Source organism: Mercenaria mercenaria, chromosome 16, assembly GCF_021730395.1.
Source record: "Mercenaria mercenaria strain notata chromosome 16, MADL_Memer_1, whole genome shotgun sequence".
NCBI classification, from domain to species: Eukaryota; Metazoa; Mollusca; class Bivalvia; order Venerida; family Veneridae; genus Mercenaria; species Mercenaria mercenaria.
Genome location: NC_069376.1, coordinates 39,571,523 through 39,593,792, shown reverse-complemented (window position 1 = coordinate 39,593,792; position 22,270 = coordinate 39,571,523). Strand labels below are relative to the sequence as shown.

Sequence of the window (22,270 nt, the reverse complement as noted above, 5' to 3'; positions counted from 1 at the left end):
ACAATTAATTACAACTCTTATCTTATCCTGAAAGATTATTTATAATAAAAATGCTGACTGGGGAAATATGAAAGCGGCATATAATTTAGAAACTCTTGAGACATGTACCATCATTTCTCCACATGACTTCCATGTTGAACACAACATTTTTTTCAGCGGCCTTACAGTACATGCCAGTGCATTACACGCTGAGTCATGCATGTAGGCTTATCAGCAGGACTGGTTCCAGACTCACAAGGGCGTGTTACCTAGGTTACTGTAATAATGTTAGCGGTAGGCAGAGAAACAGCTGATTGTTAGGAAAAACATCGTCATTCTAGCGTCCATTTTGTTGAATAAACTCGGCATTCCGTTTCTGAAGAAATATTGGAACCGATTCAGATACTGTGTATTATATAGGAAGTAAGTGTTTGTAATTCTATAAGAAGTAATACATCTATGTTGCTTTTTACATATATTTACTAACACGCACAGGTTCAATTGTAAAAAATTAATTTTGTACATGTGTTTACAATAGCCTATTTAAGGAAATATCCACTCCTTCCTGTGGAAGCATTTTTTAAGGACGGGGTTGGGGTGGGGTGGGGGTAATTTACATATAAAGGGAACAGGAGGGTGTGCAGAGAAGGAGGGGTGTGTTTTTGTTTGAATAGTGTGGAAGCAGTTCTCAACCTTGGGGGGTGGGGGGGGGCTAATTTACAGATAAATGTGAGGGGGAGGGGGTTGGAGGGACTTGATGGGGAGGGTTGGGGTGTTGAGGAAGGGGAGGGGTATTTTGAGGTATTGAGGTAACCGGGATGTGGAAAGGGGAAGCGGATCTGTTTTCTTAAAAAAATCTGCTACCACAGGTGGAGAGGGGGGATATTTTCTGGAATACCCCAGAGTCACTATAATAAAATTTACTTACTTACTTTTTTGACGAGAGCACGTTATTAATACAATGATTGACTGTACATTTAACTATTTAAAATAGATATGAATGTAATGGAACTAGCGGTCTTATACTGCACATTTAACTATTTAGAATAAAATGAACGAAATGAAACTAGCGGTCTAATACAATGATTTGACTATACATTTAACTATTTAGAAAAAAACGTTTTTTGCATTACTGGCTAAGAAAACAGCTTTCACACTGGGTAGTCCCTTGCTTTACTACACATAAAAACCTATAATGACCCAATAAATACCTTCACCTTCTTCCTTCCAGACACTCTCTGTTCCCTTTATTTGGAAATTACCACTTAACAAAAAATGCTTCCACATTGGAGGACGGCTATTTTCTGGAATAGCCCAATTTTCATTTCGTGCAGAAGATGTTATGAAAATTTAATATACCTATAATTAAAACGTTTTATGAATGAATCTTAACAAATAAATTTAAAAAAAAACAACATAAAACATCAAAAGGAAAAATGTTAGGATCGGGTCTCAATTTTTAGGAACACTGACATAAGGTATTTTCTGGCCCCGCTCCTTCAACTAAAAAATACTAGGATAAGAGTCCTTCGCACGGTTGCTTTACACCTGGCACGTTAAAAAAACCCTGGAAATCTTCTGGAATTGGTGCGTCTTCCCTATCCCTATCTTGCACTATCCTCCCACTAACATTACTAACAGTCTCCCGGATAAATCGTGTTGCCGGTGGCGACTATAAATGAGTTAACAAACAAATAAAAACAACAACAAAATTTTTTTTACTTTCCTTGAAAACCGGAAAGCCGAAATGGCATAGAGAAAATACGTAATTTGCTCGCCAATTGAGCTCAATAAAGAGTGTGCAAACCTACCGATCACAGGATCGTGAATTTCGATCCACGGCGGATGAAGCGTGTGTTCTTTCTTCGTGATGATTTGATAAATGACAAATGTTGCTACAAACATTTCGTCTTCCGCCACTGATTCGCGTGAATAAGTTGGCAGCTACTTGCGAAGAACAGGTTAGTACTGGTACAGGATACAGGAACGCTGGTTAGGTCAAATATTAGTCAAAATAATTCGACGTTCAGATTGATTTAATATATTTTTGACTGGCAAAATGAAAAAAAAAAAAATCTCAATATTTCCTAGGATCGCGTCAAATTAGTGGCACTAGGTAATGAAAACAAGAGCTTCAACGAAAATTTCTACTATGTTGATCAAATATTCGAATTTAAGACAATAAGACAAGTATATGGAAAAGCAATAATAAAAACAGGATTTAACAAGAAATGCTATATTTTATGTGTAGTCACATTTTAAACAAAGGTATTATAATTCTTTAAATGACACCAACGACTGCTGTCAGTCTAGCGTGTTATTCGACGTCTCGACATATGACATATCATTATTTGTGTGTGTATAACTATTCATTCCTCAAAACTATGAAAAATTCTAGATATGAGGTGACTAAAGCGAGGCTTATATTTTGCAACAGAATCATCTATACAAGATGTCTAGCATGAAATCTCGCCGCAAGAAGGGTGGGCGTGTCCAGAGACTGACGTCAAATGTATTCGCAATGTTTGATCAGGCACAGATACAAGAATTCAAGGTTCATAATTTTAGCATCTGTTAAGCTCATTTAGTTTAGTTCAGCTGTATTGGAGTCCAGTTTCCTTTTTCTCTTCTGTTCTGACAGGAAAGACACAAATGTTACTCAAGCAATGTGAAAAATACTCAGAACATGCAAAAATGTAAAACAAGGACAGGAGTTCAAATATTACACGGAAAAAAGATGTCATTTGTAGTATTCTTAATAATGAAATATATTGAAAGACAATTTCATCATGATGTGGTTTTTGACAGAAATTACCAAAGGTAAAAGTAAATTTTATTTATCGTCGCTTAGTGTAACAATGAACCCTAAAGTTTCAATAATCTTTCTATTACAAAGCTCTATATGACTTTTGAGCGGTCCTAATAAAAGAACAGTCAGAACCAGTTAAATCTTACCCCTAGCAATTTGCTGGTACCAATTTACAGCTGATTTGAGACAATCGTGACATAGTGCTTTGCCCAAGGACACATCGCAGTGGGAGTAGCAGGGCCTTTACCTCCGTAGGAAAGCATCTTAGCCCTCTTGATCAATACATCCACCACTGGAACTGGTGACTTATTGCGAATGAAAATTTTAACTCTATTTTTAATAGTTACTTGTCAAACTGCTTGTTAAATTGTCTTGTAATTAATTTTTGATTTATCATCTTCCAGGAAGCGTTCAACATGATAGACCAGAACAGAGATGGTTATGTCGACAAAGATGATCTGCAAGATGTAATGGTGTCTTTAGGTATGTCCCTCTCTAGCGCTCTCGGCCAATACTTTACTTTTTAATGTATCAGGCCTCCAAGATTTATATGCAACATTTTAAACTTAAGGAGTGGTTGGGTGTGCAACTATGTAAGCAAAGTAATTCGGTGATGTATAATGTTTTAATAATTCATACAAACACACACAGTCTGTAAAATATATAGAACAAATTTTTCAAAAGCGTCAGTCAAAACAGTAAAGAAATTTAGGTAATATAGTCGGACTTTATCTGTACTCTTTATCTTGCTCATGATCTTTGACACAAATCGCATTGATTTATATTTGAGCCGCACCATGAGAAAACCAACATAGTGGGTTTGCGACCAGCATGGATCCAGACCAGCCTGCGCATCCGTGCAGTCTGGTGAGCATCCATGCTGTTTGCTAACGGTTTCTCTAATTGAAATAGGTTTTGAAAGCGAACAGCATGGATCCTGACCAAACTGGTCGCAAACGCACTATGTTGGTTTTCTCATGGCGCTGCTCATTTCTACATGCGCCCAGTGGAACTGTAATGACTTTCGACAATTTCCGTGTGATTACGTTTTCTCAGTTCGGCATTCTTCGGATGTAACTATAACTTAACGCCCACATGATTTCCGTTAAAAACGGAAAATGCCGAAGTAGAGTACGGAGTATTCGTACTTTCCCGATTGTCATTACGGGTCAACTACTTTAAACTTCTTTTCATAACTTTGGAAAATTATACTGTTTTGACAATTATCTGGAGGGCAGGCCCTTTAAATGCCTTTTGGAATTCCGTTTGCATTGATTAATTGTACTGTAAGTTGCTGTCTCTAAAATTTAATACACAATATCAAGGCATATTTCTAAATTTAGGCCTAAAACATGTTCCTGCCAAGATTAGCCCGGCTTATAAATCCTAAATTATGGCCGAACCTTGCACATTTTAGTAGGGACTTAAGATAATACATTTCTTAAAGAACAATACCAGAAGATAAATTCTGGATATGGAACACTCGAATCAGTCAACCTGAAAGCCTGGGCAAACTGTTTTATGACGTCATCATTAGGACTATTGAATTCGTAAAAATAATTTGATCATGTTCAGCAACGTATAAAATTTTATCGCCCTTTTTCGAATTTTTTTATAATCTGGTGACAAAACAATTGGACTATGTAGAGCTTCTCAAAGTTACATTATTTTAAGAAATATCAAAGAAAGGTTACTTTTGGAATAATTTGTATGAACAGGAATACATCATCTAAAACGACGTATCACTTTTCGTAAACTTTACATCCTGTTTTCAAACAAAGACAAAATTTTTATAAATAGTGTTAATAAAAAGAGGAAACATGTGTTCATAATTAGATTATATTGCTTTAGAATTCTTCCGACTATAAATGCCTTTTCGGGTCATTTTAAACTTGTCCACACATACGGGAGAGATGCCTCATATTTTGCTCATTCTAAATGTTGTTTATTTCTTTCTTGTGGATACGAACTAAATCTCGTATTTATGTAAAAACAATTCATACGTAGATCTTAATTCGAATTTGAATTCTTTTCTATACTTTTGCATTGATATATTACTTGATATAACATAATGAAGAATAATGTAGAGTGGTTAATTTCATGACTATTTCGCAACAGAGCTAGACTAAGGGATGGCATATAAAATACTAAGAAAATCAGACTCTTTCTAATTGTTAAAAAGCAAGGAACGTATATAAAACTGAAAGAAGAAATATTCCCTTAAAGAATATTTGTATGGATAGGTCAGAGATATTTTATTTGTACCGCGATGTTGCATACAGCTGTAAACTGTATGACAAAATGCACTACAAAATCTTCTAGCGTAACTAAGACTTTATATTCAAATACCTTTCAAATTACTACATGCACATATGTTTACTCATTTAGAAAAGTATTTTGTTAGTAAAATGTCAAAATAACAGCTAATTGAAACATCAAATATCAAATACTTTTATTCACATTAATGCCTCAACCCATTTAGAAGGGACTCAATGTAAAAAAACTTAATATATTTATTAAAGTATCTAGCTCATATTTTATTGCATTCCTCCGAATATACTTTTTAGCTGATGAATAAAACTGAACATTTGCGTATATTTGAAACGATTGCCTTACTAAATATTTCATTTTTGGGGTGTTTTTACCTGTCAGAGATACATTATTGAATTATATAAATTAATGAGAAAAAAATGTATGATTGCTTAATGTTTTTCTTATAGTGTGGCGACTTTGATCTAACATATTTGTATCGAACTGCATTTCACCAGTGAGATGATATACTGTGCCGGTCTGTCGTATGACTGTAGACAAAATATTTATAACTGTACTTTTACATATGTTTCTAAGTCAACAAAGTACATTACAATTTGGACAGGCTACCTCATTAGTATATGTTAAAATTGCTTCTGCATTATAAACGATAAACCTATGTACCATTACTACGACTTTACGTAAAGGTAGAACAATTGCGGTATGGTAAATGTGTATGTTACCGGATGTGACCAATGGGAAAAGTGCATTGTGCACCACATTAATACATTTGCTGTAGGGTTCCCGAGAAGTATAACTCCCCAAATATGTAAAATTAGACTGAATATTTCAAGTAGTAGTTATAAGATACACATCACCATCGTGGTTTACAAATTTATATTTTGGTATGAAATACATTATTTTTATGTAAAGCGCGTGTGAAGACTACCGCCCTCTAAAAACTAAACACGTCCATATGTTTATACCCAGATGTGAACCACTAAACCACAGTCTATTTCTGAAAGGGAATGTAAGATGAACATAAGCATTTTTACACAACTTAGTACTCTTAAACGATTGCATTTGATGAAATGAAATGAAATAAATAGTTCTACCGAAGTTAATTGGCTTTCCAAAACGGGGCTACAAATATCAGAACGTTTGGATGTACGATTGCTTACAGACGTCGCGTCGTCATTCTTTTGTGTTTGCACTGGACATTCGTCATAAGACACTTACATGATGATGCATGCTAGTATAAATATATGCCGTAAGTTGAAAAGTTTATTTAATAAAAACAGTTAAAGTAATGCAAAACTGAATCAGTGTAAATAATGTTAAAGAAAGACAAATAAAAAATGTACTTATTAATATAATATATGCTATAAATAGCAAATTAGAAGTTTCCATTTTGGTATGTACTACAATGATGCGTTAGAAATACGCACCCCTTAACATTTAAAACACGAATATATTTAGCTGATTCTTATTTTAAACTATGGCCATAGTTAGGATGATAGGGCAATAATAACTCTGTAAGACTTCTTCATGCTTTGTGTGGTTAAATTATGTTCTGATGTCAATTTTCTTTCAATCTAAAAATATTCATATGTCTGATATAAATACAGTTTGATTAACGTAAGAAATAAATCGCGACTTAGTACTGTTCATTTGAGTATATCTTTTATTGCGTTAGTTTGCAAAAATATACAGAATGATACACATATCATGCCGTTACAAAGAGTAAAACAGCTTTGTTAGATTTACAGGAACATTTCACTTAAAATATCACAGTCATGTCTTTATATAAATCACGTTGTTAAAAATATCGCATTTTAAGTAGATATATTAAAAACATTTTGGTTCAATTTCTGCGCATCTGAGCTCTGAACCGTGATAAATCGGGTGAAAAACCACTCGACGGCCTTCTTTATTTTTACTCTTACATGGTCATTGACATTTTATGATAAAATTTTGCTGGGCTTCATTTATCCAAGTAGTAATAAACCGGACGTCATGCCACCATTTGACGTCATAATGGACTTCATAATGCTGTCTTACCGGTCCGCGCGTCAACCGTTGTTTATCGCACATTATAACACAACCGAATTCATTTTCCTAGCTGATTATTGTGTAATTTTATATATCAATACATTTTCCTGACGTCACAATTATTACGTCAGTCGCGCAGGAAAAGAAATCAACACGAAACAGAAAATAGGCAAATACTAGCATTTGATGGATGTCGTCAAGGATGTACTTTAAAGTCCTTCGTAACGTGTTAGAATCGAAATAATATATCCAATTTAGTGATTTGCTCTTCATTGTTTGTCGTTCTGATGAGTATTATTATATCACTCGAGCTACGCCTCCATGATATTAACCTTTATTTCTTAAGTATACAGAGATTGACTACTTTCGTCTTTGTTTAACTTGCAACCAAATCCAGCTATGTCCGAATGTGCAATCTAATTAATGGTAAATCGCCAAGAATGATTCAACTCAGTTATTCTTTTTGAGACCAGGAACATTTTAATCTAAATACATAAGTGCCTGGATACTTGTAACTAACCAATATTATAACACATTAATCACGGTAATGCGACAAATATGCAAAATCTATTTCCATTTACCGATTACCTCCCTTTTAATTGCGTTAACTAATTTTTTTTTCAGGAAAATGATATATTCGATCGCGGATAATGTCACAAAAGTGTAATAGGTGTTGTTTTAAGGGTTTTGTATTGAAAAATGAATATTAAATTACAAACATTTTACGGTAATTTTGATAAAAAATGAAGGACCGATAGCTGTTTATAAACCACAATGAATATTTTTGTCTTTTTCTGAAATATATTATTTATTTACATTATTTCAATTTTGCATTCCTATAAAGATAAATTATATAACAATTTTGTCAGGATTCATTAAAAAATATAACTACTAAGAGCATTTTTATCAAAATAACGGAAGTCGTTGCGCATGAATAAACTTGAGTGTAAACCCGCTTTTAATACTATAAATAGAAAGATATTAACACAAAACACTTAAATCCAAAAAATCTTAAAGTTTTATTAAAAATTAAGCGAAATATGACTATATAAAAAGAAATTTGCTGAAAATATCCTTTATATGAGTTGTCTGCCCCTGACAAGAAAAGGTGCGAAAAGTCAGTGTTCCATATCCAGATTTCTATTTGACATAACCTTCAATCATTTTATGTTCATGGCTTGTCTCTACTAAAAAGTGCAAGATCGAATGACTTATAAGCCGGACTAGATGATGAAAGTTAAAGGATTTCAAAGTACTCGTATGCATACGAATGTGCGTATTTAGGTTCTGCTAATTACCATTTCATATTAGTCCAACTAATTTGACGCGATCCTAGGAGATATTGAGTTATTTTTCTTATGGGCAATATCTCCACTCGCATGTGTCAGATTGCCTGTCACAAATATAAAACAATCTTACCTTCGAATTATTTTGACTATATATCATATATGCATCTTGTTCCAGGAAAAGATCCCTCTGACGATTATTTAGAGAAGATGATAGCGGAAGCTCCGGGACCAATTAACTTTACAATGTTCCTTACTTTGTTTGGTGACAAGCTGAATGGAACAGACCCGGAAGACGTCATTCGGAACGCCTTTGCCTGCTTTGATGACAGGCATTCTGGTATATACTGTACAAAGTTTTTACCATAACTAATTTAAAATGTCAGTGAAAAAACAGCAAAACATCGAGGCGTAACCTTATGGATAAGGGATATGTTAATTTGGAGAAAAAAGTTCAGTTTTTTTTTAATTATTCATTAAGAATTACCAATTTACCATGCCTCAAGGTAGCTTTGCCACTATAGTGTACTCGTCAAATTTGTTCATTATACTAATATACATTTGTAAACAACTTGTCTTTGTGCTAGTTACTGGGGGACAACCTATGTTTAACAAATCAACTACGTGTTATGTGGTACTTAGGAGTAACGTCGCTTGTCACAGTATAGCTTATATAATTATCATAAAATTCCATTGACCTGTTTTGCAGTAACGTAGCGCAATTACATAGCTCATTAGAAGGTTAGTAAGTGATTTATAACACATGCGCAATAAATCTTCAACTTAATAGAATCACTTAAAAGGTATTGCGTAACCTGGCATAATCAACCCAGGAGCGAGACAAAAATTTGAAAATTTCTGGTTACTGATTGGGTGTTTAGATTTGTCCAACTATAAGTAATTTTGTTTACCAGAGGATCTATATGTTTGTAGGTTATCTTCCGGAGGAATATCTTCGCGAGTGCCTTATGTCGATGGGAGATCGATGGTCAGAAGACATGGTAGATGAGCTCTTTCACGGTGCTCCAATCAAAGAAGGTCGCTTTGACTACAACGAATTCACGCGCACACTGAAACATGGGTCACGTGATAAGAAAGATGACGACATACCGGATATAAAGCCAGACACGCAGAAGACACCACCGGAAGTGCCACCAAAACCTTCGAAAGCATAAAAAACATTTATTCGCAACGTCATGAATTCCAGACTTGTATTGCTAAAAATAAGTTGAACTCATTTGAAGTTCCATTTTCGTATTGGTTGTAAACTGAACATTTCAAACAGCGACAAAAATGCCATTACGTGTAACGTATGCATATTCTTTCAGTTTTTTGGTTACGTCATTCTTCAGATACCAGTTTTATTAATTTGTCACTAATGTTAGCAATAGTTTTTTAAAAAATGTTTTATCTGCGAAGCGGGACCACAGATGTTGGCAAAGCTCAAAGCTATACTGATATTTTTAAAGACTAGATATACTTAAAGGTCATATTTCCGCAGATTACCGATTTCTTTTTCAAAATTGCGCTTTCTGGTAACAGTGATATCTAAGTGTCTTGTAGGGTATGTTCCAGCATTACTAGATCTCCACAAGGAATTTAGTTTGGATATGTTAAAAGCTTAACCGAAGTGTGTATTTACCTTCAATTTTAACATAGTAGAGCATCATGAAAATATACACAAATATTAAAACTTTTAATGGGCAGACATATGTAAATGCTTCAAAATGTTTTTTTTTTCTGTTATTTGTTGGTTGGCAATATACTAAATAAAATGTACTGAAAATTCAGTGAGTTACATACACTATTAACTATTAACATTCAATTGTGAAGTACATTTTGTATAATATGATATGATAAATAGTCGCGCCGTAAAAACGTGACATAAAATAAAAGGAAGCTGGCTTATTTTAAAAGTGTCGAGTTAAATAACGTATGTTTAATGATATGTTTTGATATCAGAGACGTTTTTGAATGGATTTTTACATGGTATATATCAAAAGCTTTCATATTTCACGTACTTAGGTACATGCTCATATCAAACGCTCCCTTTATAACTCGTAACACAATGTCGTGTCATATGTACCATAATGAAATTATACTAAAAACTTGGTATTGATATACATGTATATATAATAAAGAGTTAACAGAGCTATCAAAGTCCTCTTGCTTTTATTTCATTTCTTACAGTCGAACCAGCGTACTGATAATGCATGTTGTGACCACAGTGTTGCATTTTTATTGTCCCAATATCTGAAGGTTTTGGTCTATCCATGTAAAATATAGGATATTGAATGTTTCCCGAGTTGTACGTCTTAGGGGTTCGAATCGTTTTATGAGAGACTGGTGTAGGAAGGCCTAGTGTATTACGCTTGCATAAAGTAAAACAACATAGAAACATTACAGCTTCAACTCTTTATTCCTGAAAAATTGTAGATAGATCTATAAGATATAATTTATCAATGATTAAGGCTCTCAGGAACTTTTTTAGGTCTTGTACAATCAGCAGTATAGTTTTAATTTTGAGAGAAAGAAAAAAAAGAGACAAAAGAACAAAATTCATGAATAATCATGCATCCATGTTACTATTTGATTATATGCGTTACTCTAAGTAAAAACGGACCAGCGTGCAACACAGAATAAAATGCCTTCAAGTTTAAAGTCGAGAATTCTCTTCTAAAGTAATGAAATTTGAAGATTTATCTACCCGATGTACCGAGATAATCATAAGGTAATAAAGAATAGATGCATTTTCTTTAGAAAAAAAAAAAGTTTTAGAAATCACCAAAGGGTTTTGTAAAATTTCGAAAGTTCAACCAGATGACCGTTTTGATATGACGGCTCACAAACGACCAACGTCCAGTTTTGCCCCATGTCTATTGTTTTCATATGTCATGTTACTACGGTGTTGATGAGTGGTGACGTAACATACAGCGCACGTGATATCTAAAAATCTAAATGTCCCAAAATTTCTTTTCATAAATCTTCTGTTCCACAGGGATAAAAGTTATCCAGGTCTTAGATCTATATACAAAATAATGCTGCTTGGCAAGCATTTTAATTTTTTTTGACGAAGTCAAACCTATTAAAGGGAGTTAATTATTTGTTATTCTGAAGGGATACGTTAGATATAGGTAAGTTAATGGCGTACGATTTTCTGAAATCTCAAAAATTGATGGCAACCTATTTATTTTTTTCAATGTATGCCACATAGTTAAATACCAATGTAATAAATGCAAGTTATTTCACATGTTGTTATTAACTTTCGAAAGTTTAGAGATCTGGTGTACAATATTCTTATATAGCATATGTAAACTGCCAAATTATGCCTGAAATCTCAAAATTAATCAAATAAAAGTTAGAAAAAATAGTTTTACCCAAGATGGGGATTAGCCAATATAAGAAAAGTTTAACTTGAATTGGCGAATATTTTCTATATCCTACGTAACCATTTGAATTAAAAATAATAGACTTATTTGGTTATTCTGGTTTTTGCGTCACAGTCAAACTAAAATTAATATAGCTGTCTTAATAGAAAGAAAACGCTTCTGGCAAAACGAATGATAAAAAACGAAAAATGACAAACAAACAAAAATACCAAATGTTAAGTGCGCGTATCATGAACTCCCTGATAAATACATTTTTTCTTAAAAATTGCAGGACTATTTACTGGCTTTAACAAATGGAATCGATCAGTGTCTTAAATCATTGTTTAATATCCAAGGCCCAGCTTAAATCTATGAAAAACACAAATAACAATATCTCTAAGGAAAATTCAACCATTGAGTAATAAAACTAAGACAGAACATCATTTTAGAAACAGTTAAAGTTATGTCAGACATTATTTCAAAATTACTTAAATCTTTTATTTTGAACAATAGAAACACGCTTTTTTAACTTCCTTCTTACATGCAAGTTTATATTTTTTTACAGTAATTGTTCTTCATCAACTGGATAGTATATCTGGTCATCCAATTCCCCGCTGTCCAATCGCTTGTTCCAACTTCCACGCTTATTCCAACTTCCTCTTTTATTCCAACTTCCTCTCTTATTCCAGCTGCCGCGTTTGTTCCAACTTCCGCGTTTATTCCAACTTCCCCGCTTATTCCAACTTCCCCTTTTGTCAGTTTCGTTTCCTTCTTCATAATCAGGTCCTAAGGTGTATTGGCCGCACCTGCAAGCAGATCAAATTTAATGTGACAGGCCTCCAGATACACTATTTTTGACACACCACAAGACATTATTATATCATTTTTGACACGCCTCAAAATCAGAACTTTTTAGAAATCTAGAATATATTTTTATGACTTAGTTATTTAAAATCAGTATAGTAAAATAAAACAATAAGTTCTAGACAGTGTTTATTTAAATAGTTATTCTTGTACCCTGTAAATTATGCATAAACGTTATTTCCTGTTTTAGACATGCAGTAAAATGCATGTAAAGGGAGATAATTCAAACTGTACAATTTAAGTTGTGTCATATTCATAAAATATTAGGCCTAACTTAACAATACTTTACGATTGTTGATGTTTCATAGATGTTTATAGTGGTGCTCTATTCAGTAAAACATAGGATTCTTTTGTCACTCGAAACGTTAGAAATTTTGTCAATTTTAAATGCAGATTTCTTTGCTAAAACAGGAAATGCCGTAACGCCACTATGATAGAAAAACAGCGCAAAATGTCCTGATCCAGTGAACTTAAATAGGAAAAACATGCACAGATATCTCTCAGACGCCGGAAAGATATTAATTCTTTCTGTTCATTCCATCAAAGTTCATTAACAGTATCTGCTTTTAGAGCGAAATAAGAAATGGGAGAGCCATTTGCACCGCTGACACAATTCACCGGCTTTCAAATTTGATTTGTTAGGTTTAAAGTCGTATCGACACAACGATAGGTCATATGGTGACTTTTCAGCTTTCTGACAGTGGAGGAAGACCCCCGGGTACCCTTCCGTACATCAGGAATGGGCATTCACCTGGGTAGAATCGCCGGTCTTCCTTGGTCTAGCTGGATAACTTCCTCAAATAAATGAATTCTACACTTAAAGCCAGGTTTCGTTCTCACAGCTGATTACCTATTTTATTTAGCCCTTTCCTTTGCATACAGCCATTTGGCAATATATACAGACGCAAAAAGGAACTGCGCGCTGTTATATTTCCTATATTTCAACTACTCGGATTAACTAAATGGAATTTTTCAGTACCAGTGCACGCATACTTGCGTACATACTGCCCCAAATCCTTGAAACTGACATAATGGTGTGTAGGGCCGCATAGAGCTCCAATCGCATACAAATTCCTGAGTTCTATGCTTTTTGCAAATTTTAGCATGTTTAAAATCGAGATAGACATTTTAAAACAATTATTCTAACATGACCCGATTCATTTTCCTATTAAACAAAGAAGGCTGAAAACTGTGTGTTACTATACAACAATTATTTTTTCTGACGTCACAATTATTACGTCATAACGTCAATCTGCTACAGTATTTTCACAGATCTGGAAGCGTCAGAGATGACTTTCATTCAGTCAGGCAAAAGGTAACGTCTGCACGCCAAGACCGTTGGGCTACATGACTTTAACGCATCTATATGACAGGTTTAGAAACGCTACAAGTACTGCAATACAATACGGCATATCTATACTAACCGTTCCTAACCGTTTGAACGCGAACGCAAACCCAATGACGGCCAGACGCCTCTACGTAAGAGAGATTATTAATAATTATCGTAATTAAACCCTAAGCGGCTCTGGGTTCAACGTCATTAACGTTGGGCTCGTAACCAGTGTGCAAGAGTGTTGTACAGCGACACGTCCTGTTTCAGTATTAGCGTTGCCTATAGTATAGTACACATTTTACGCCGTCGCGGAATACTAATAACTGCATGTTGGAGCGGGATAGACTTGGTGGGGACAGTGTAATGGTTAGGAGCGGGATAATGGAGGTGAAGTGTCCAAAAACAGATCTGGTTGCCATTCCTTACTATCTAAATGCCCAGCGTTGAAATGACGACGTTCTCCGTCCAGTACCCGTTCCGTTTCCATATCAGCGTCCCTGTGATATGATGCACGTTAATGCAAGACCACATACTGCTCGGCGGACGCAAAATTACCTCGTCGGCTTAAGGAGGTAGGTTACCTTCATATTTGTATGTGCGCATGTCCAACCGGAAGCTAATGTGACGATTTACGACGACTTTTACGACAAACTAAATGTGTTTATATATTCATTCTTCTGAAAACAAATCATGAACCTGTCTTCGATCTGTTGCTTTATGGCTTAATAATGCAGAAATAATGAATAAATTGCCGCAGAAACGCTTCAAAACAATGTTGTCTTAAAATGACGTCATTGACGTCATGACGTTACGTGTCAATTACCGCGCAAAATTAACAGCTTTTATCTTGAAAGTACGTAATTCTGTGCATTTTCTTTATTTTAACTATTTTCAAATAACCATTATTTGCTTAAATATTTCTTATGAGTCTATTGCTCTGAATAATAATCAATATTTTGCTTCTTTTATGTAGATATATTGAAATGTTATGCGGAATGTAAGAAAATGGACGAAGATAGCCAATGTTATTTGGAATATAGTTGGGTGAAAGGTTACTTATTACGGCCATTTTCAAATAAAAAATCTAGCAGTTTGATTTGTAATACCTGTTTTTCAGGTTCCGTTAATAATTTGTTACTTATATACTAGAATTTAGATCTAAAATTGTTCAAATTTCAATAGAAAATTGTGGTTTCTCGAATTAAATAGATGTTACCATGGAAACGAAGCCCGTGACCTATGTATCTAAATGTAAAATTCAAAAGCGTTGACACTGGTCTATTTAAGAAACACAGCTTCGGCTTTTTATTTTCATTTCAACAATATCCATGAGAATAATAGCAGCATTCTGAACGATTTTTCCATAAAAAATGCCAGACGAGGGGTAATGCTGTAAGTATTCTAAGCTGTGAAATTTGTTTGAATAAATGCAAATAACACGAAAATATAACTTATGTTAGAAATAATATGTTTTAAAGATACATTAACTAGAAAGATAATCTTATTCAATATCTTTTTATAAGAAATTACGACAAAAAGCAAGATATAAGCTATTTTAAACGTCTCTGTTGCCATGGTTACTTTATACTTTAAGAAAAATAGGGTACCATGTAAAGTACTTGGTATTTTGCTAATAATATTACCCAAATATTCCATGCCGGTCATTAACAGAATGGCACTGAAGCCGTCGAAAACCCGTATTTTTATTCATAGTTGTTTAAAAATGAGAGAAAATGCGTTACCATGGAAACACGAGCCCCGCGACATACACATTTTAAGCTGATATTAGAAAGCTAACGTGCATTCTAGTAAAATTATCAATTATGCAGACTTCTACGGATATCAATGAAACTAAAATACACTGAAAAGTGTTAAATATCCGTATTTTCCTTCTTCTTTCAATATGAAATACCTTTGGAGGGTCATGTTCTTCAAACCTTGATAAAAACTGAACTAGAAGGGACAGAGACAAACGAAATTGATATTGCAGCAGTTAAAACTTCATATTAGATGAAATTCAAAAAAAATGCTGCGGTTCAACTAATTTGAATTTACCCTTGTAACAAGGTAACCTACCTCCTTAACACCAACGAGATTTAATGACTGACATGCTCAGGAATACTGGACCTTCTTGGGCAGAGGGCAAGAAAAATCAGGTTATTAAAAATTCTAACACGACCCGCTTTGTTTGCGTATTAAACAAAGAAGGCTGAAAACTGTGTGTTAATTATTGTTTAACAATTCTTTTTTCTGACGTCACGATTATCAGGCCTACGTCATATAGCGTTAGTCGGCATAGCGGCGCGCTGGAAAAGAAGTCAACAGAAATCAGGCAAATATTTGATGGATATCGTCAAGTTCGTACAAAAATGTCCTTGATAACGTGTTAGAATCGAAATACTATATCTCAAACAGTGATTTGCTCGTAAATAAGATCGTTATTAGTCGTTTAGATGCGTATTATTATATCACTCGGGCTGTGCTCCTCGTGATATAATTCCTTCGCATCTAAACTCCAAATAATGATTTTATTCAATCACAAGTCAGTGTTTGGGATATATTATTTCTTAAATTACGTCATTCGACGTGACGTCATTCAAACCGATGCGGTCAAGAATCGTTGCTTTGAACCATGGAAACCATGGGAGTATTAGGCAATGATCGGTATTGAACAAGTTACAGATATTTGAACAAACACTATTACAGTAAGCAAATTAAGAAAATAGCACAGGTAATTTATTTACGATTTTGAAATTTCTAAAATTGCGAATTTCAGTTTTGATTCTTAAGTAATTTAACCTGAAAAAACCCACAACGCACAGTTTCGTTTTTGCTCAGTATATAAAGTGCAGAATGAAGTGTGAAGCATATACCTTTGTGAATTCTTATGCCAAATGTCAGCTAATAAAGTGACACGTAACAAAAGGAGGTCGTAGCAAAAAACAAAACAAAAAAAAAAACCCAGAACATTTTGCTTTTATTATTCCCGAAGCTGAACTTGTAACAAAATATTGTTACTCTAAATTTCCTTTGAGAGCTATGTATGTTCAATACAAGTAAGAAATCTAATAAAGAACAAAGCTAGTAACACCAATATATTAATGAATAATTGAGCGAAGTTTCAATGTATAATATGAAATTAACAAATGTCCCTGAAGACATTATAATTAGGAATATATACCAGGGTGTTTCCTTATATAATATGTTGATCTGCTACATATTAAATATACTCTTACATTATTTTATTAAAGAAAAATAATGAATCGACCTGAAAATAAAATTATGTAGCCTGTGACCCAAATAATATTTTTAAAGTAATACATTAAAATAAAAAATGATGTTCTACCATGCTTTTCTCTTTGTGTCGGGAATTGGGACAAATAACCGATACATTAGCTCTTGTAAAATTGCTTAAAATCAAAGAGAGATGCAATTTTGAGTTTTGAATATAAAATCTTCTATGCCATAGTATAAGAAGTATTATAGTGTCTTTTTAAATATTTTGTTTTTAAATCATTAAATTACACTATCAATACAACACAAATGAACAAATTCATCTGTAACCTTTCAGAACACATATAGAAACAGCCCCCGAGGAGTTTCGAGTCCATAAAGCAAAAGAAAAAAAAAAAAAGGGAAGAGAGAACCTTTTCATGATGCAGTTTAGGTGATAGACTTTAGGTGATAGACTTAAGTAAAATAATGATGCATTTAACATCGCAAGTAGTGATATATAATTCTTACACAGTATCGAATGACTTTACCTGTAAAGACGTCTTGCTTACCCACTACCGAATGTTTATTTCCCATAAAGACGCATTGGTTACCCACTACCGAATGTTTATTTCCCATAAAGACGCATTGGTTACCCGTATCGTCTCTTATACATATAAAAGCATAATGCTTACCATATCTCGACTTTTTGCTAACCAAATATTGCCTGTGTATACTTATGACGTAATGGTTACCCAATATCAACTGTGTTTACCTAGAAAGACGTATTGCTTACCCAACACCGACTTTATCGACCATTATATACGTGTTGTATAAGGAGTCACCACTATCGTGCATGGAAATGTTTTAAAACAGGTAGTATTCAGGTCATCATAGCGACACCACTACACAAACTCAACACAAAAACGACACATGCGCAATAAAAGTAGTAAATGAGGCCGCCGCATGGAATGGTTAGCAATTTGGGAATAAACAGTTTGCAAAGGATAGAGCGTGCGTCTTTCCTACAGTGTCGGCTAAAACTAAACATTCTAAGTTTTAAACAAAACTACATATAGTCTGATCTAGCCAATTTTAAAATTTTAAAATCTGCATGCGCCGCCTAGGATTGTCAGGGAGTAATTGTCTACTTAACCAAAGCAAAATGTCAATTCTGTATACAAATGATATTGATGATGAACTTTATTTTTTTGTCAATTCAAAATACATTTTATGTTAAGAATTTTTACTTAGTATTTTATTGTTAAAACAATAGTTCTAAACTGATTATTTACAATGAAGACTATGCTTACACTTATAAATAGGAATTATTAAATGCTTAATATGGAAAAATATACTGTATTATGTAAATCACATATGCACAGTGGTTTTGTATAGTATGCGATTTGCACGACTGACGCCAAAAGGTGACTATCACAATGGTTGGATCCATAGATATATTTACCTTAATAACAGTCTGTAAGATATTTACAAGAAGACATATTAATTAAGCAAAAATGTCCTATCATTTACAAATACAGCTCTGTTTTTGATGCCCTACCAATTGCCAGAAAGAGTTTTTATAGTACTAATGTGAAACGCTTAAACAGTTCATATATTCAAGACATCTACTTTTATTTGCGGTGGAAAATAAAATCGCCATATGACCAAACACGGACCAAATCAAATTCTAGTATTTGATACTCATATCGGAGACTTTGTATGAACATGTTACACGAGTTAAAAAGAAAATTCTTTTCAAAATTATTACTTTTCTAAAGCGCATTTTGTAAAATTTTCTGTTAATGAACTCTTAAAAATCAGTCTATTTTAAGTTTTGTTTATCATGAACTGAGAAAATAACAAAACAATAACGACCCTTTTAACATATTCTTTAAAAGGTTCATTTTTTAAACCTGACGATAGAAATATATGACGTTATACATACGTTGCAGTCTGCAGTCCACACTCTCTAACACAATCAAAGTATATATCACAGCACCCAAACGTTTCATAGTCTACCCCGACGGCGTCAGCTTTTCTTGAGCACTTCATCATTCCGACGAGACAGTTGACAATAGAACATTTTCCTTGAACTGTGTGTACAAAGACAGACGCTGTCAATGTTGCCAGGCACACCAGTGAAAAAGATTTAGCACTCATCTGAAAGAAAGTATATAAATTATGTATTTAAAATAATTATATTTGACTGTGACTCTCTGCAGACCTGGACGCCTGTACAAATTACAGACTCGAGTATATACCGGATTCAAGCAATTGCAATAAAAAGTATCATTAATATATATATATATTGTAATCATGGTATAGTCAGTACATTAAACATATTATACGCTAAATGCGCGCGGACATGCAATAATTTGCGTGCTTTTTGCCGTGCGCTCCAACTGATAATCACTTCCGGACATGCGCAGATGACCGCTTCAGCTCTGCAATGAGCAACATCGATTATATTTTGGTTAAAATAACTAGAATATCGAACATGCAACATGTTGAGCCCATTATTATATGCCACACAACCTACATGACTAATTTCAGCCCATTAAAAAGAAAATTCCATACAACGCCATAGCACCGACAACATCTGACCCCTTCGTGGGATCTTGACCTTTGAGATAGAGACTTTTGCGGCAAAACTCTGTTTAAATGGGGGAAACATTTCTACAAAACAGACTGCTCGATGCATGTCGAAGTTTAGACAAAGACAAGACTTTCCATTACCTTTGAGCCTCAGTGCGACTTTGACCTTGGAAATAGGGATCTGGCCTGGGTTTTCATTTGAGACAAATATTGCTGCCAAATAAATAATGCTGCATTCATTCAAGGTTTACAGCTTGGACAAGCTCTAAAGTGACCAATGAACAATAAGTGTGACCTTGTCATTTGAGATAGGGACAAAGGGTTTGAATTTGATACCCTGTATCGCTAAGGCAAAGGTATGTGCAAGATAAAAATGCTCTGTGCATAACAAAAGTAGTGCTTGTACTTTGACCTTTGATCATAACCTTGACATTTGAGAAGGGGACATGGGTTTTCACAGAACACTTTACCACAAGGAGGCAAATATTTCTTCCAAATGAAACAAAAAAAGCTCTAAAATGACCTTTGACCCCTGCGACTATACCCCTTAAGACATGGGTCAGACATTTGCCTGGTCCACTCCGTCTCATTCAGGCAAACATTCTATCAAATAGATATAAACTACTCTATTTATATTAAAGCTATGGCCCAGACAAAGTCTGACAGGACGTTTGAGCCCCATAGTTTACCTTTGAGGCACAGACATGGCGTTTTTACGAGGTACTCCGTCTCATTGAGATAAATCTTTGTATTTTGTCATACTACAAATTAGTTTTCTAATTAGATAATTTGTTATAACATATAACTCTAGGCTAACAAAAATACATTCCAACCGAAAACATACACACTTACTGTCTATGACAAATGGTGTCTGAGCATGTTCATAATACATTTTTTTTGTTATATGAGCCGCACCATGAGTGCATTTGCGATCAGCATGGATCCAGACCAGACTGCGCATTCCATACTGTTCGCTTTCAAAGCCTATTGCAGTTAGAGAAACTGTTAGCGAACAAAATGGACCCTGACCAGACTGCGCGGATGGGCAGGCTGGTCTGGATCCATCCTGGTCGCAAATGCACTGTTGGTTTTCTCATGGTGCGGCTCAGTATTATGGGCATTCAAAATGAAAACAAGAACTCAGTAAGAGAATTTCCCAGAAAAAAAAACAATGTGTCACTATTTGCAATCTCCTTGATCAAAATGACATACTTCCTGTAATACTTTACTAAAGTAAATATGGGAGTGTTCTGATGCATACATCAAACATGTGTGAGGGTGATGTAATTTGCAATACTGATAAGAAATCGTTCGATATTAGACTTTTATTTTTTGTCAGGGATGTCTGAAAGATAAATAGTCTTTAAGATACTTACGATGCAGATTGTCATAAAACGTCTTCCATATTTAATTTAACAAGACTGTAAAAACGACAGTGCGTGTTTGTTTCAGATATTTACCGAAAAATGATATTATAGTTTCAAGGTGGGTTCATATGATAATTTCATTATTCCGTCTATCAAGATTTCTACTGAATAACTCTCTCCTCATTAAAGAAAAACACGTACATAAAATTATTTTTGAATCTAAGTTCACTCGGCTATCTATGGCTTTAATCCATTACAATTCTTTGATTCTGGCCAGAAAAAAATGAGTTTTGTATGCACATTGACTGTTTTTCCCACCTGATTTTGTTTGTTCGAAAATCCATTAAAACTTTGTTAAAGTGTGTTACAGCCAGACTGTCAAGTTTTCATTGATGATTTCTTTGCCTAAAACAATTTCGAAACGACGGGAGTCAGACACACGACCAGGCAAAGTAAGTTTTATCTTCTTGAAGACACATCTGACAGTTTCCTGTATGTATATAGGCAAAAAATTTCCTATTAAATTTTCCTATTTCTTTAAATTTTGTATACTGACTGAGAATCAAGTTTAAAACAGACACATGTTTATTAAAATCATAGGTACCGGTGATTGATCTTGAATTATCTGCCCTTGAAAATCGTCTGTGTATGGTAATTTTGCTCGTCCGTTTATCGTTACTTTGCTCATTTATTAATAAACAGTTGGCTGTCTGCATGTCTGTGATCAGAGCAGAGTCATTACATAATCTCCCTTGTTATGAGTCGATCAGTAATCTTATCTCACCTTTTATAGCACTTCCAAATTATTGTTCTGAGGCACCTATTTTTCTGCTAAATATTTCATAAGGTAACTGGCATAGCAAACCCCCTGGGGAAGGCGCTTTCAGCTGTTACTCGTAGAATAAAATCAACCAAAAAGTTCCAATATAAGTGAAGACAAAACAATATCAGTTTGTATATCAAATTAACGTTGGTTTTGAACAAATTTAATGCAAAACCAAGACAGACAAATATGTTTTAATCGGCTAAAAATGCGAAAATCCAGACATCAAAGGATCAGGATTGCATTCATTATCAACATTCCTACAGCTTTGTATTAATTTTCGTCGAAAATTAGTTATTTGCATTTGTTACTAATGATTATCACTTTA

The 22,270-nt window shown here is 34.2% G+C and overlaps 2 protein-coding genes across 2 annotated transcripts in view; one reads left to right on the top strand and one right to left on the bottom strand.

Annotated features, from left to right (window-relative positions):
• The first annotated feature begins 262 nt into the window (after positions 1-262).
• On the top strand, positions 263-10,528 carry LOC123540432 (myosin regulatory light chain 12B-like). Its single transcript, XM_045325458.2, has 5 exons — positions 263-402; positions 2,414-2,533; positions 3,193-3,271; positions 8,555-8,716; positions 9,310-10,528. The coding sequence occupies exons 2-5, from the start codon at positions 2,432-2,434 to the stop codon at positions 9,549-9,551; spliced, it is 585 nt and encodes a 194-aa protein (XP_045181393.1). The 5' UTR covers positions 263-402; positions 2,414-2,431; the 3' UTR covers positions 9,552-10,528.
• Positions 10,529-10,776: 248 nt separating this feature from the next.
• The window catches only part of LOC123540433 (uncharacterized), a 35,303-nt gene continuing 23,809 nt past the window's right edge, over positions 10,777-22,270 (bottom strand). The window contains exons 2-3 of the mRNA XM_045325461.2: positions 19,103-19,317; positions 10,777-12,550 (exon numbers count right to left, since the gene is read on the bottom strand). Of these exons, the coding sequence (XP_045181396.1) occupies positions 12,304-12,550; positions 19,103-19,317 (462 nt within the window). The 3' untranslated portion in view covers positions 10,777-12,303. The remainder of the gene's footprint in view (positions 12,551-19,102; positions 19,318-22,270) is intronic.

Excerpts from the sequence above, each read along its gene's own strand:
- LOC123540432 (XM_045325458.2), top strand. The coding sequence starts at position 2,432 with ATGTCTAGCATGAAATCTCGCCGCAAGAAGGGTGGGCGTGTCCAGAGA. Across the intron at positions 2,534-3,192 it reads CACAGATACAAGAATTCAAG|GAAGCGTTCAACATGATAGA; the intron begins GTTCATAATTTT and ends ATCATCTTCCAG. Across the intron at positions 3,272-8,554 it reads AGATGTAATGGTGTCTTTAG|GAAAAGATCCCTCTGACGAT; the intron begins GTATGTCCCTCT and ends ATCTTGTTCCAG.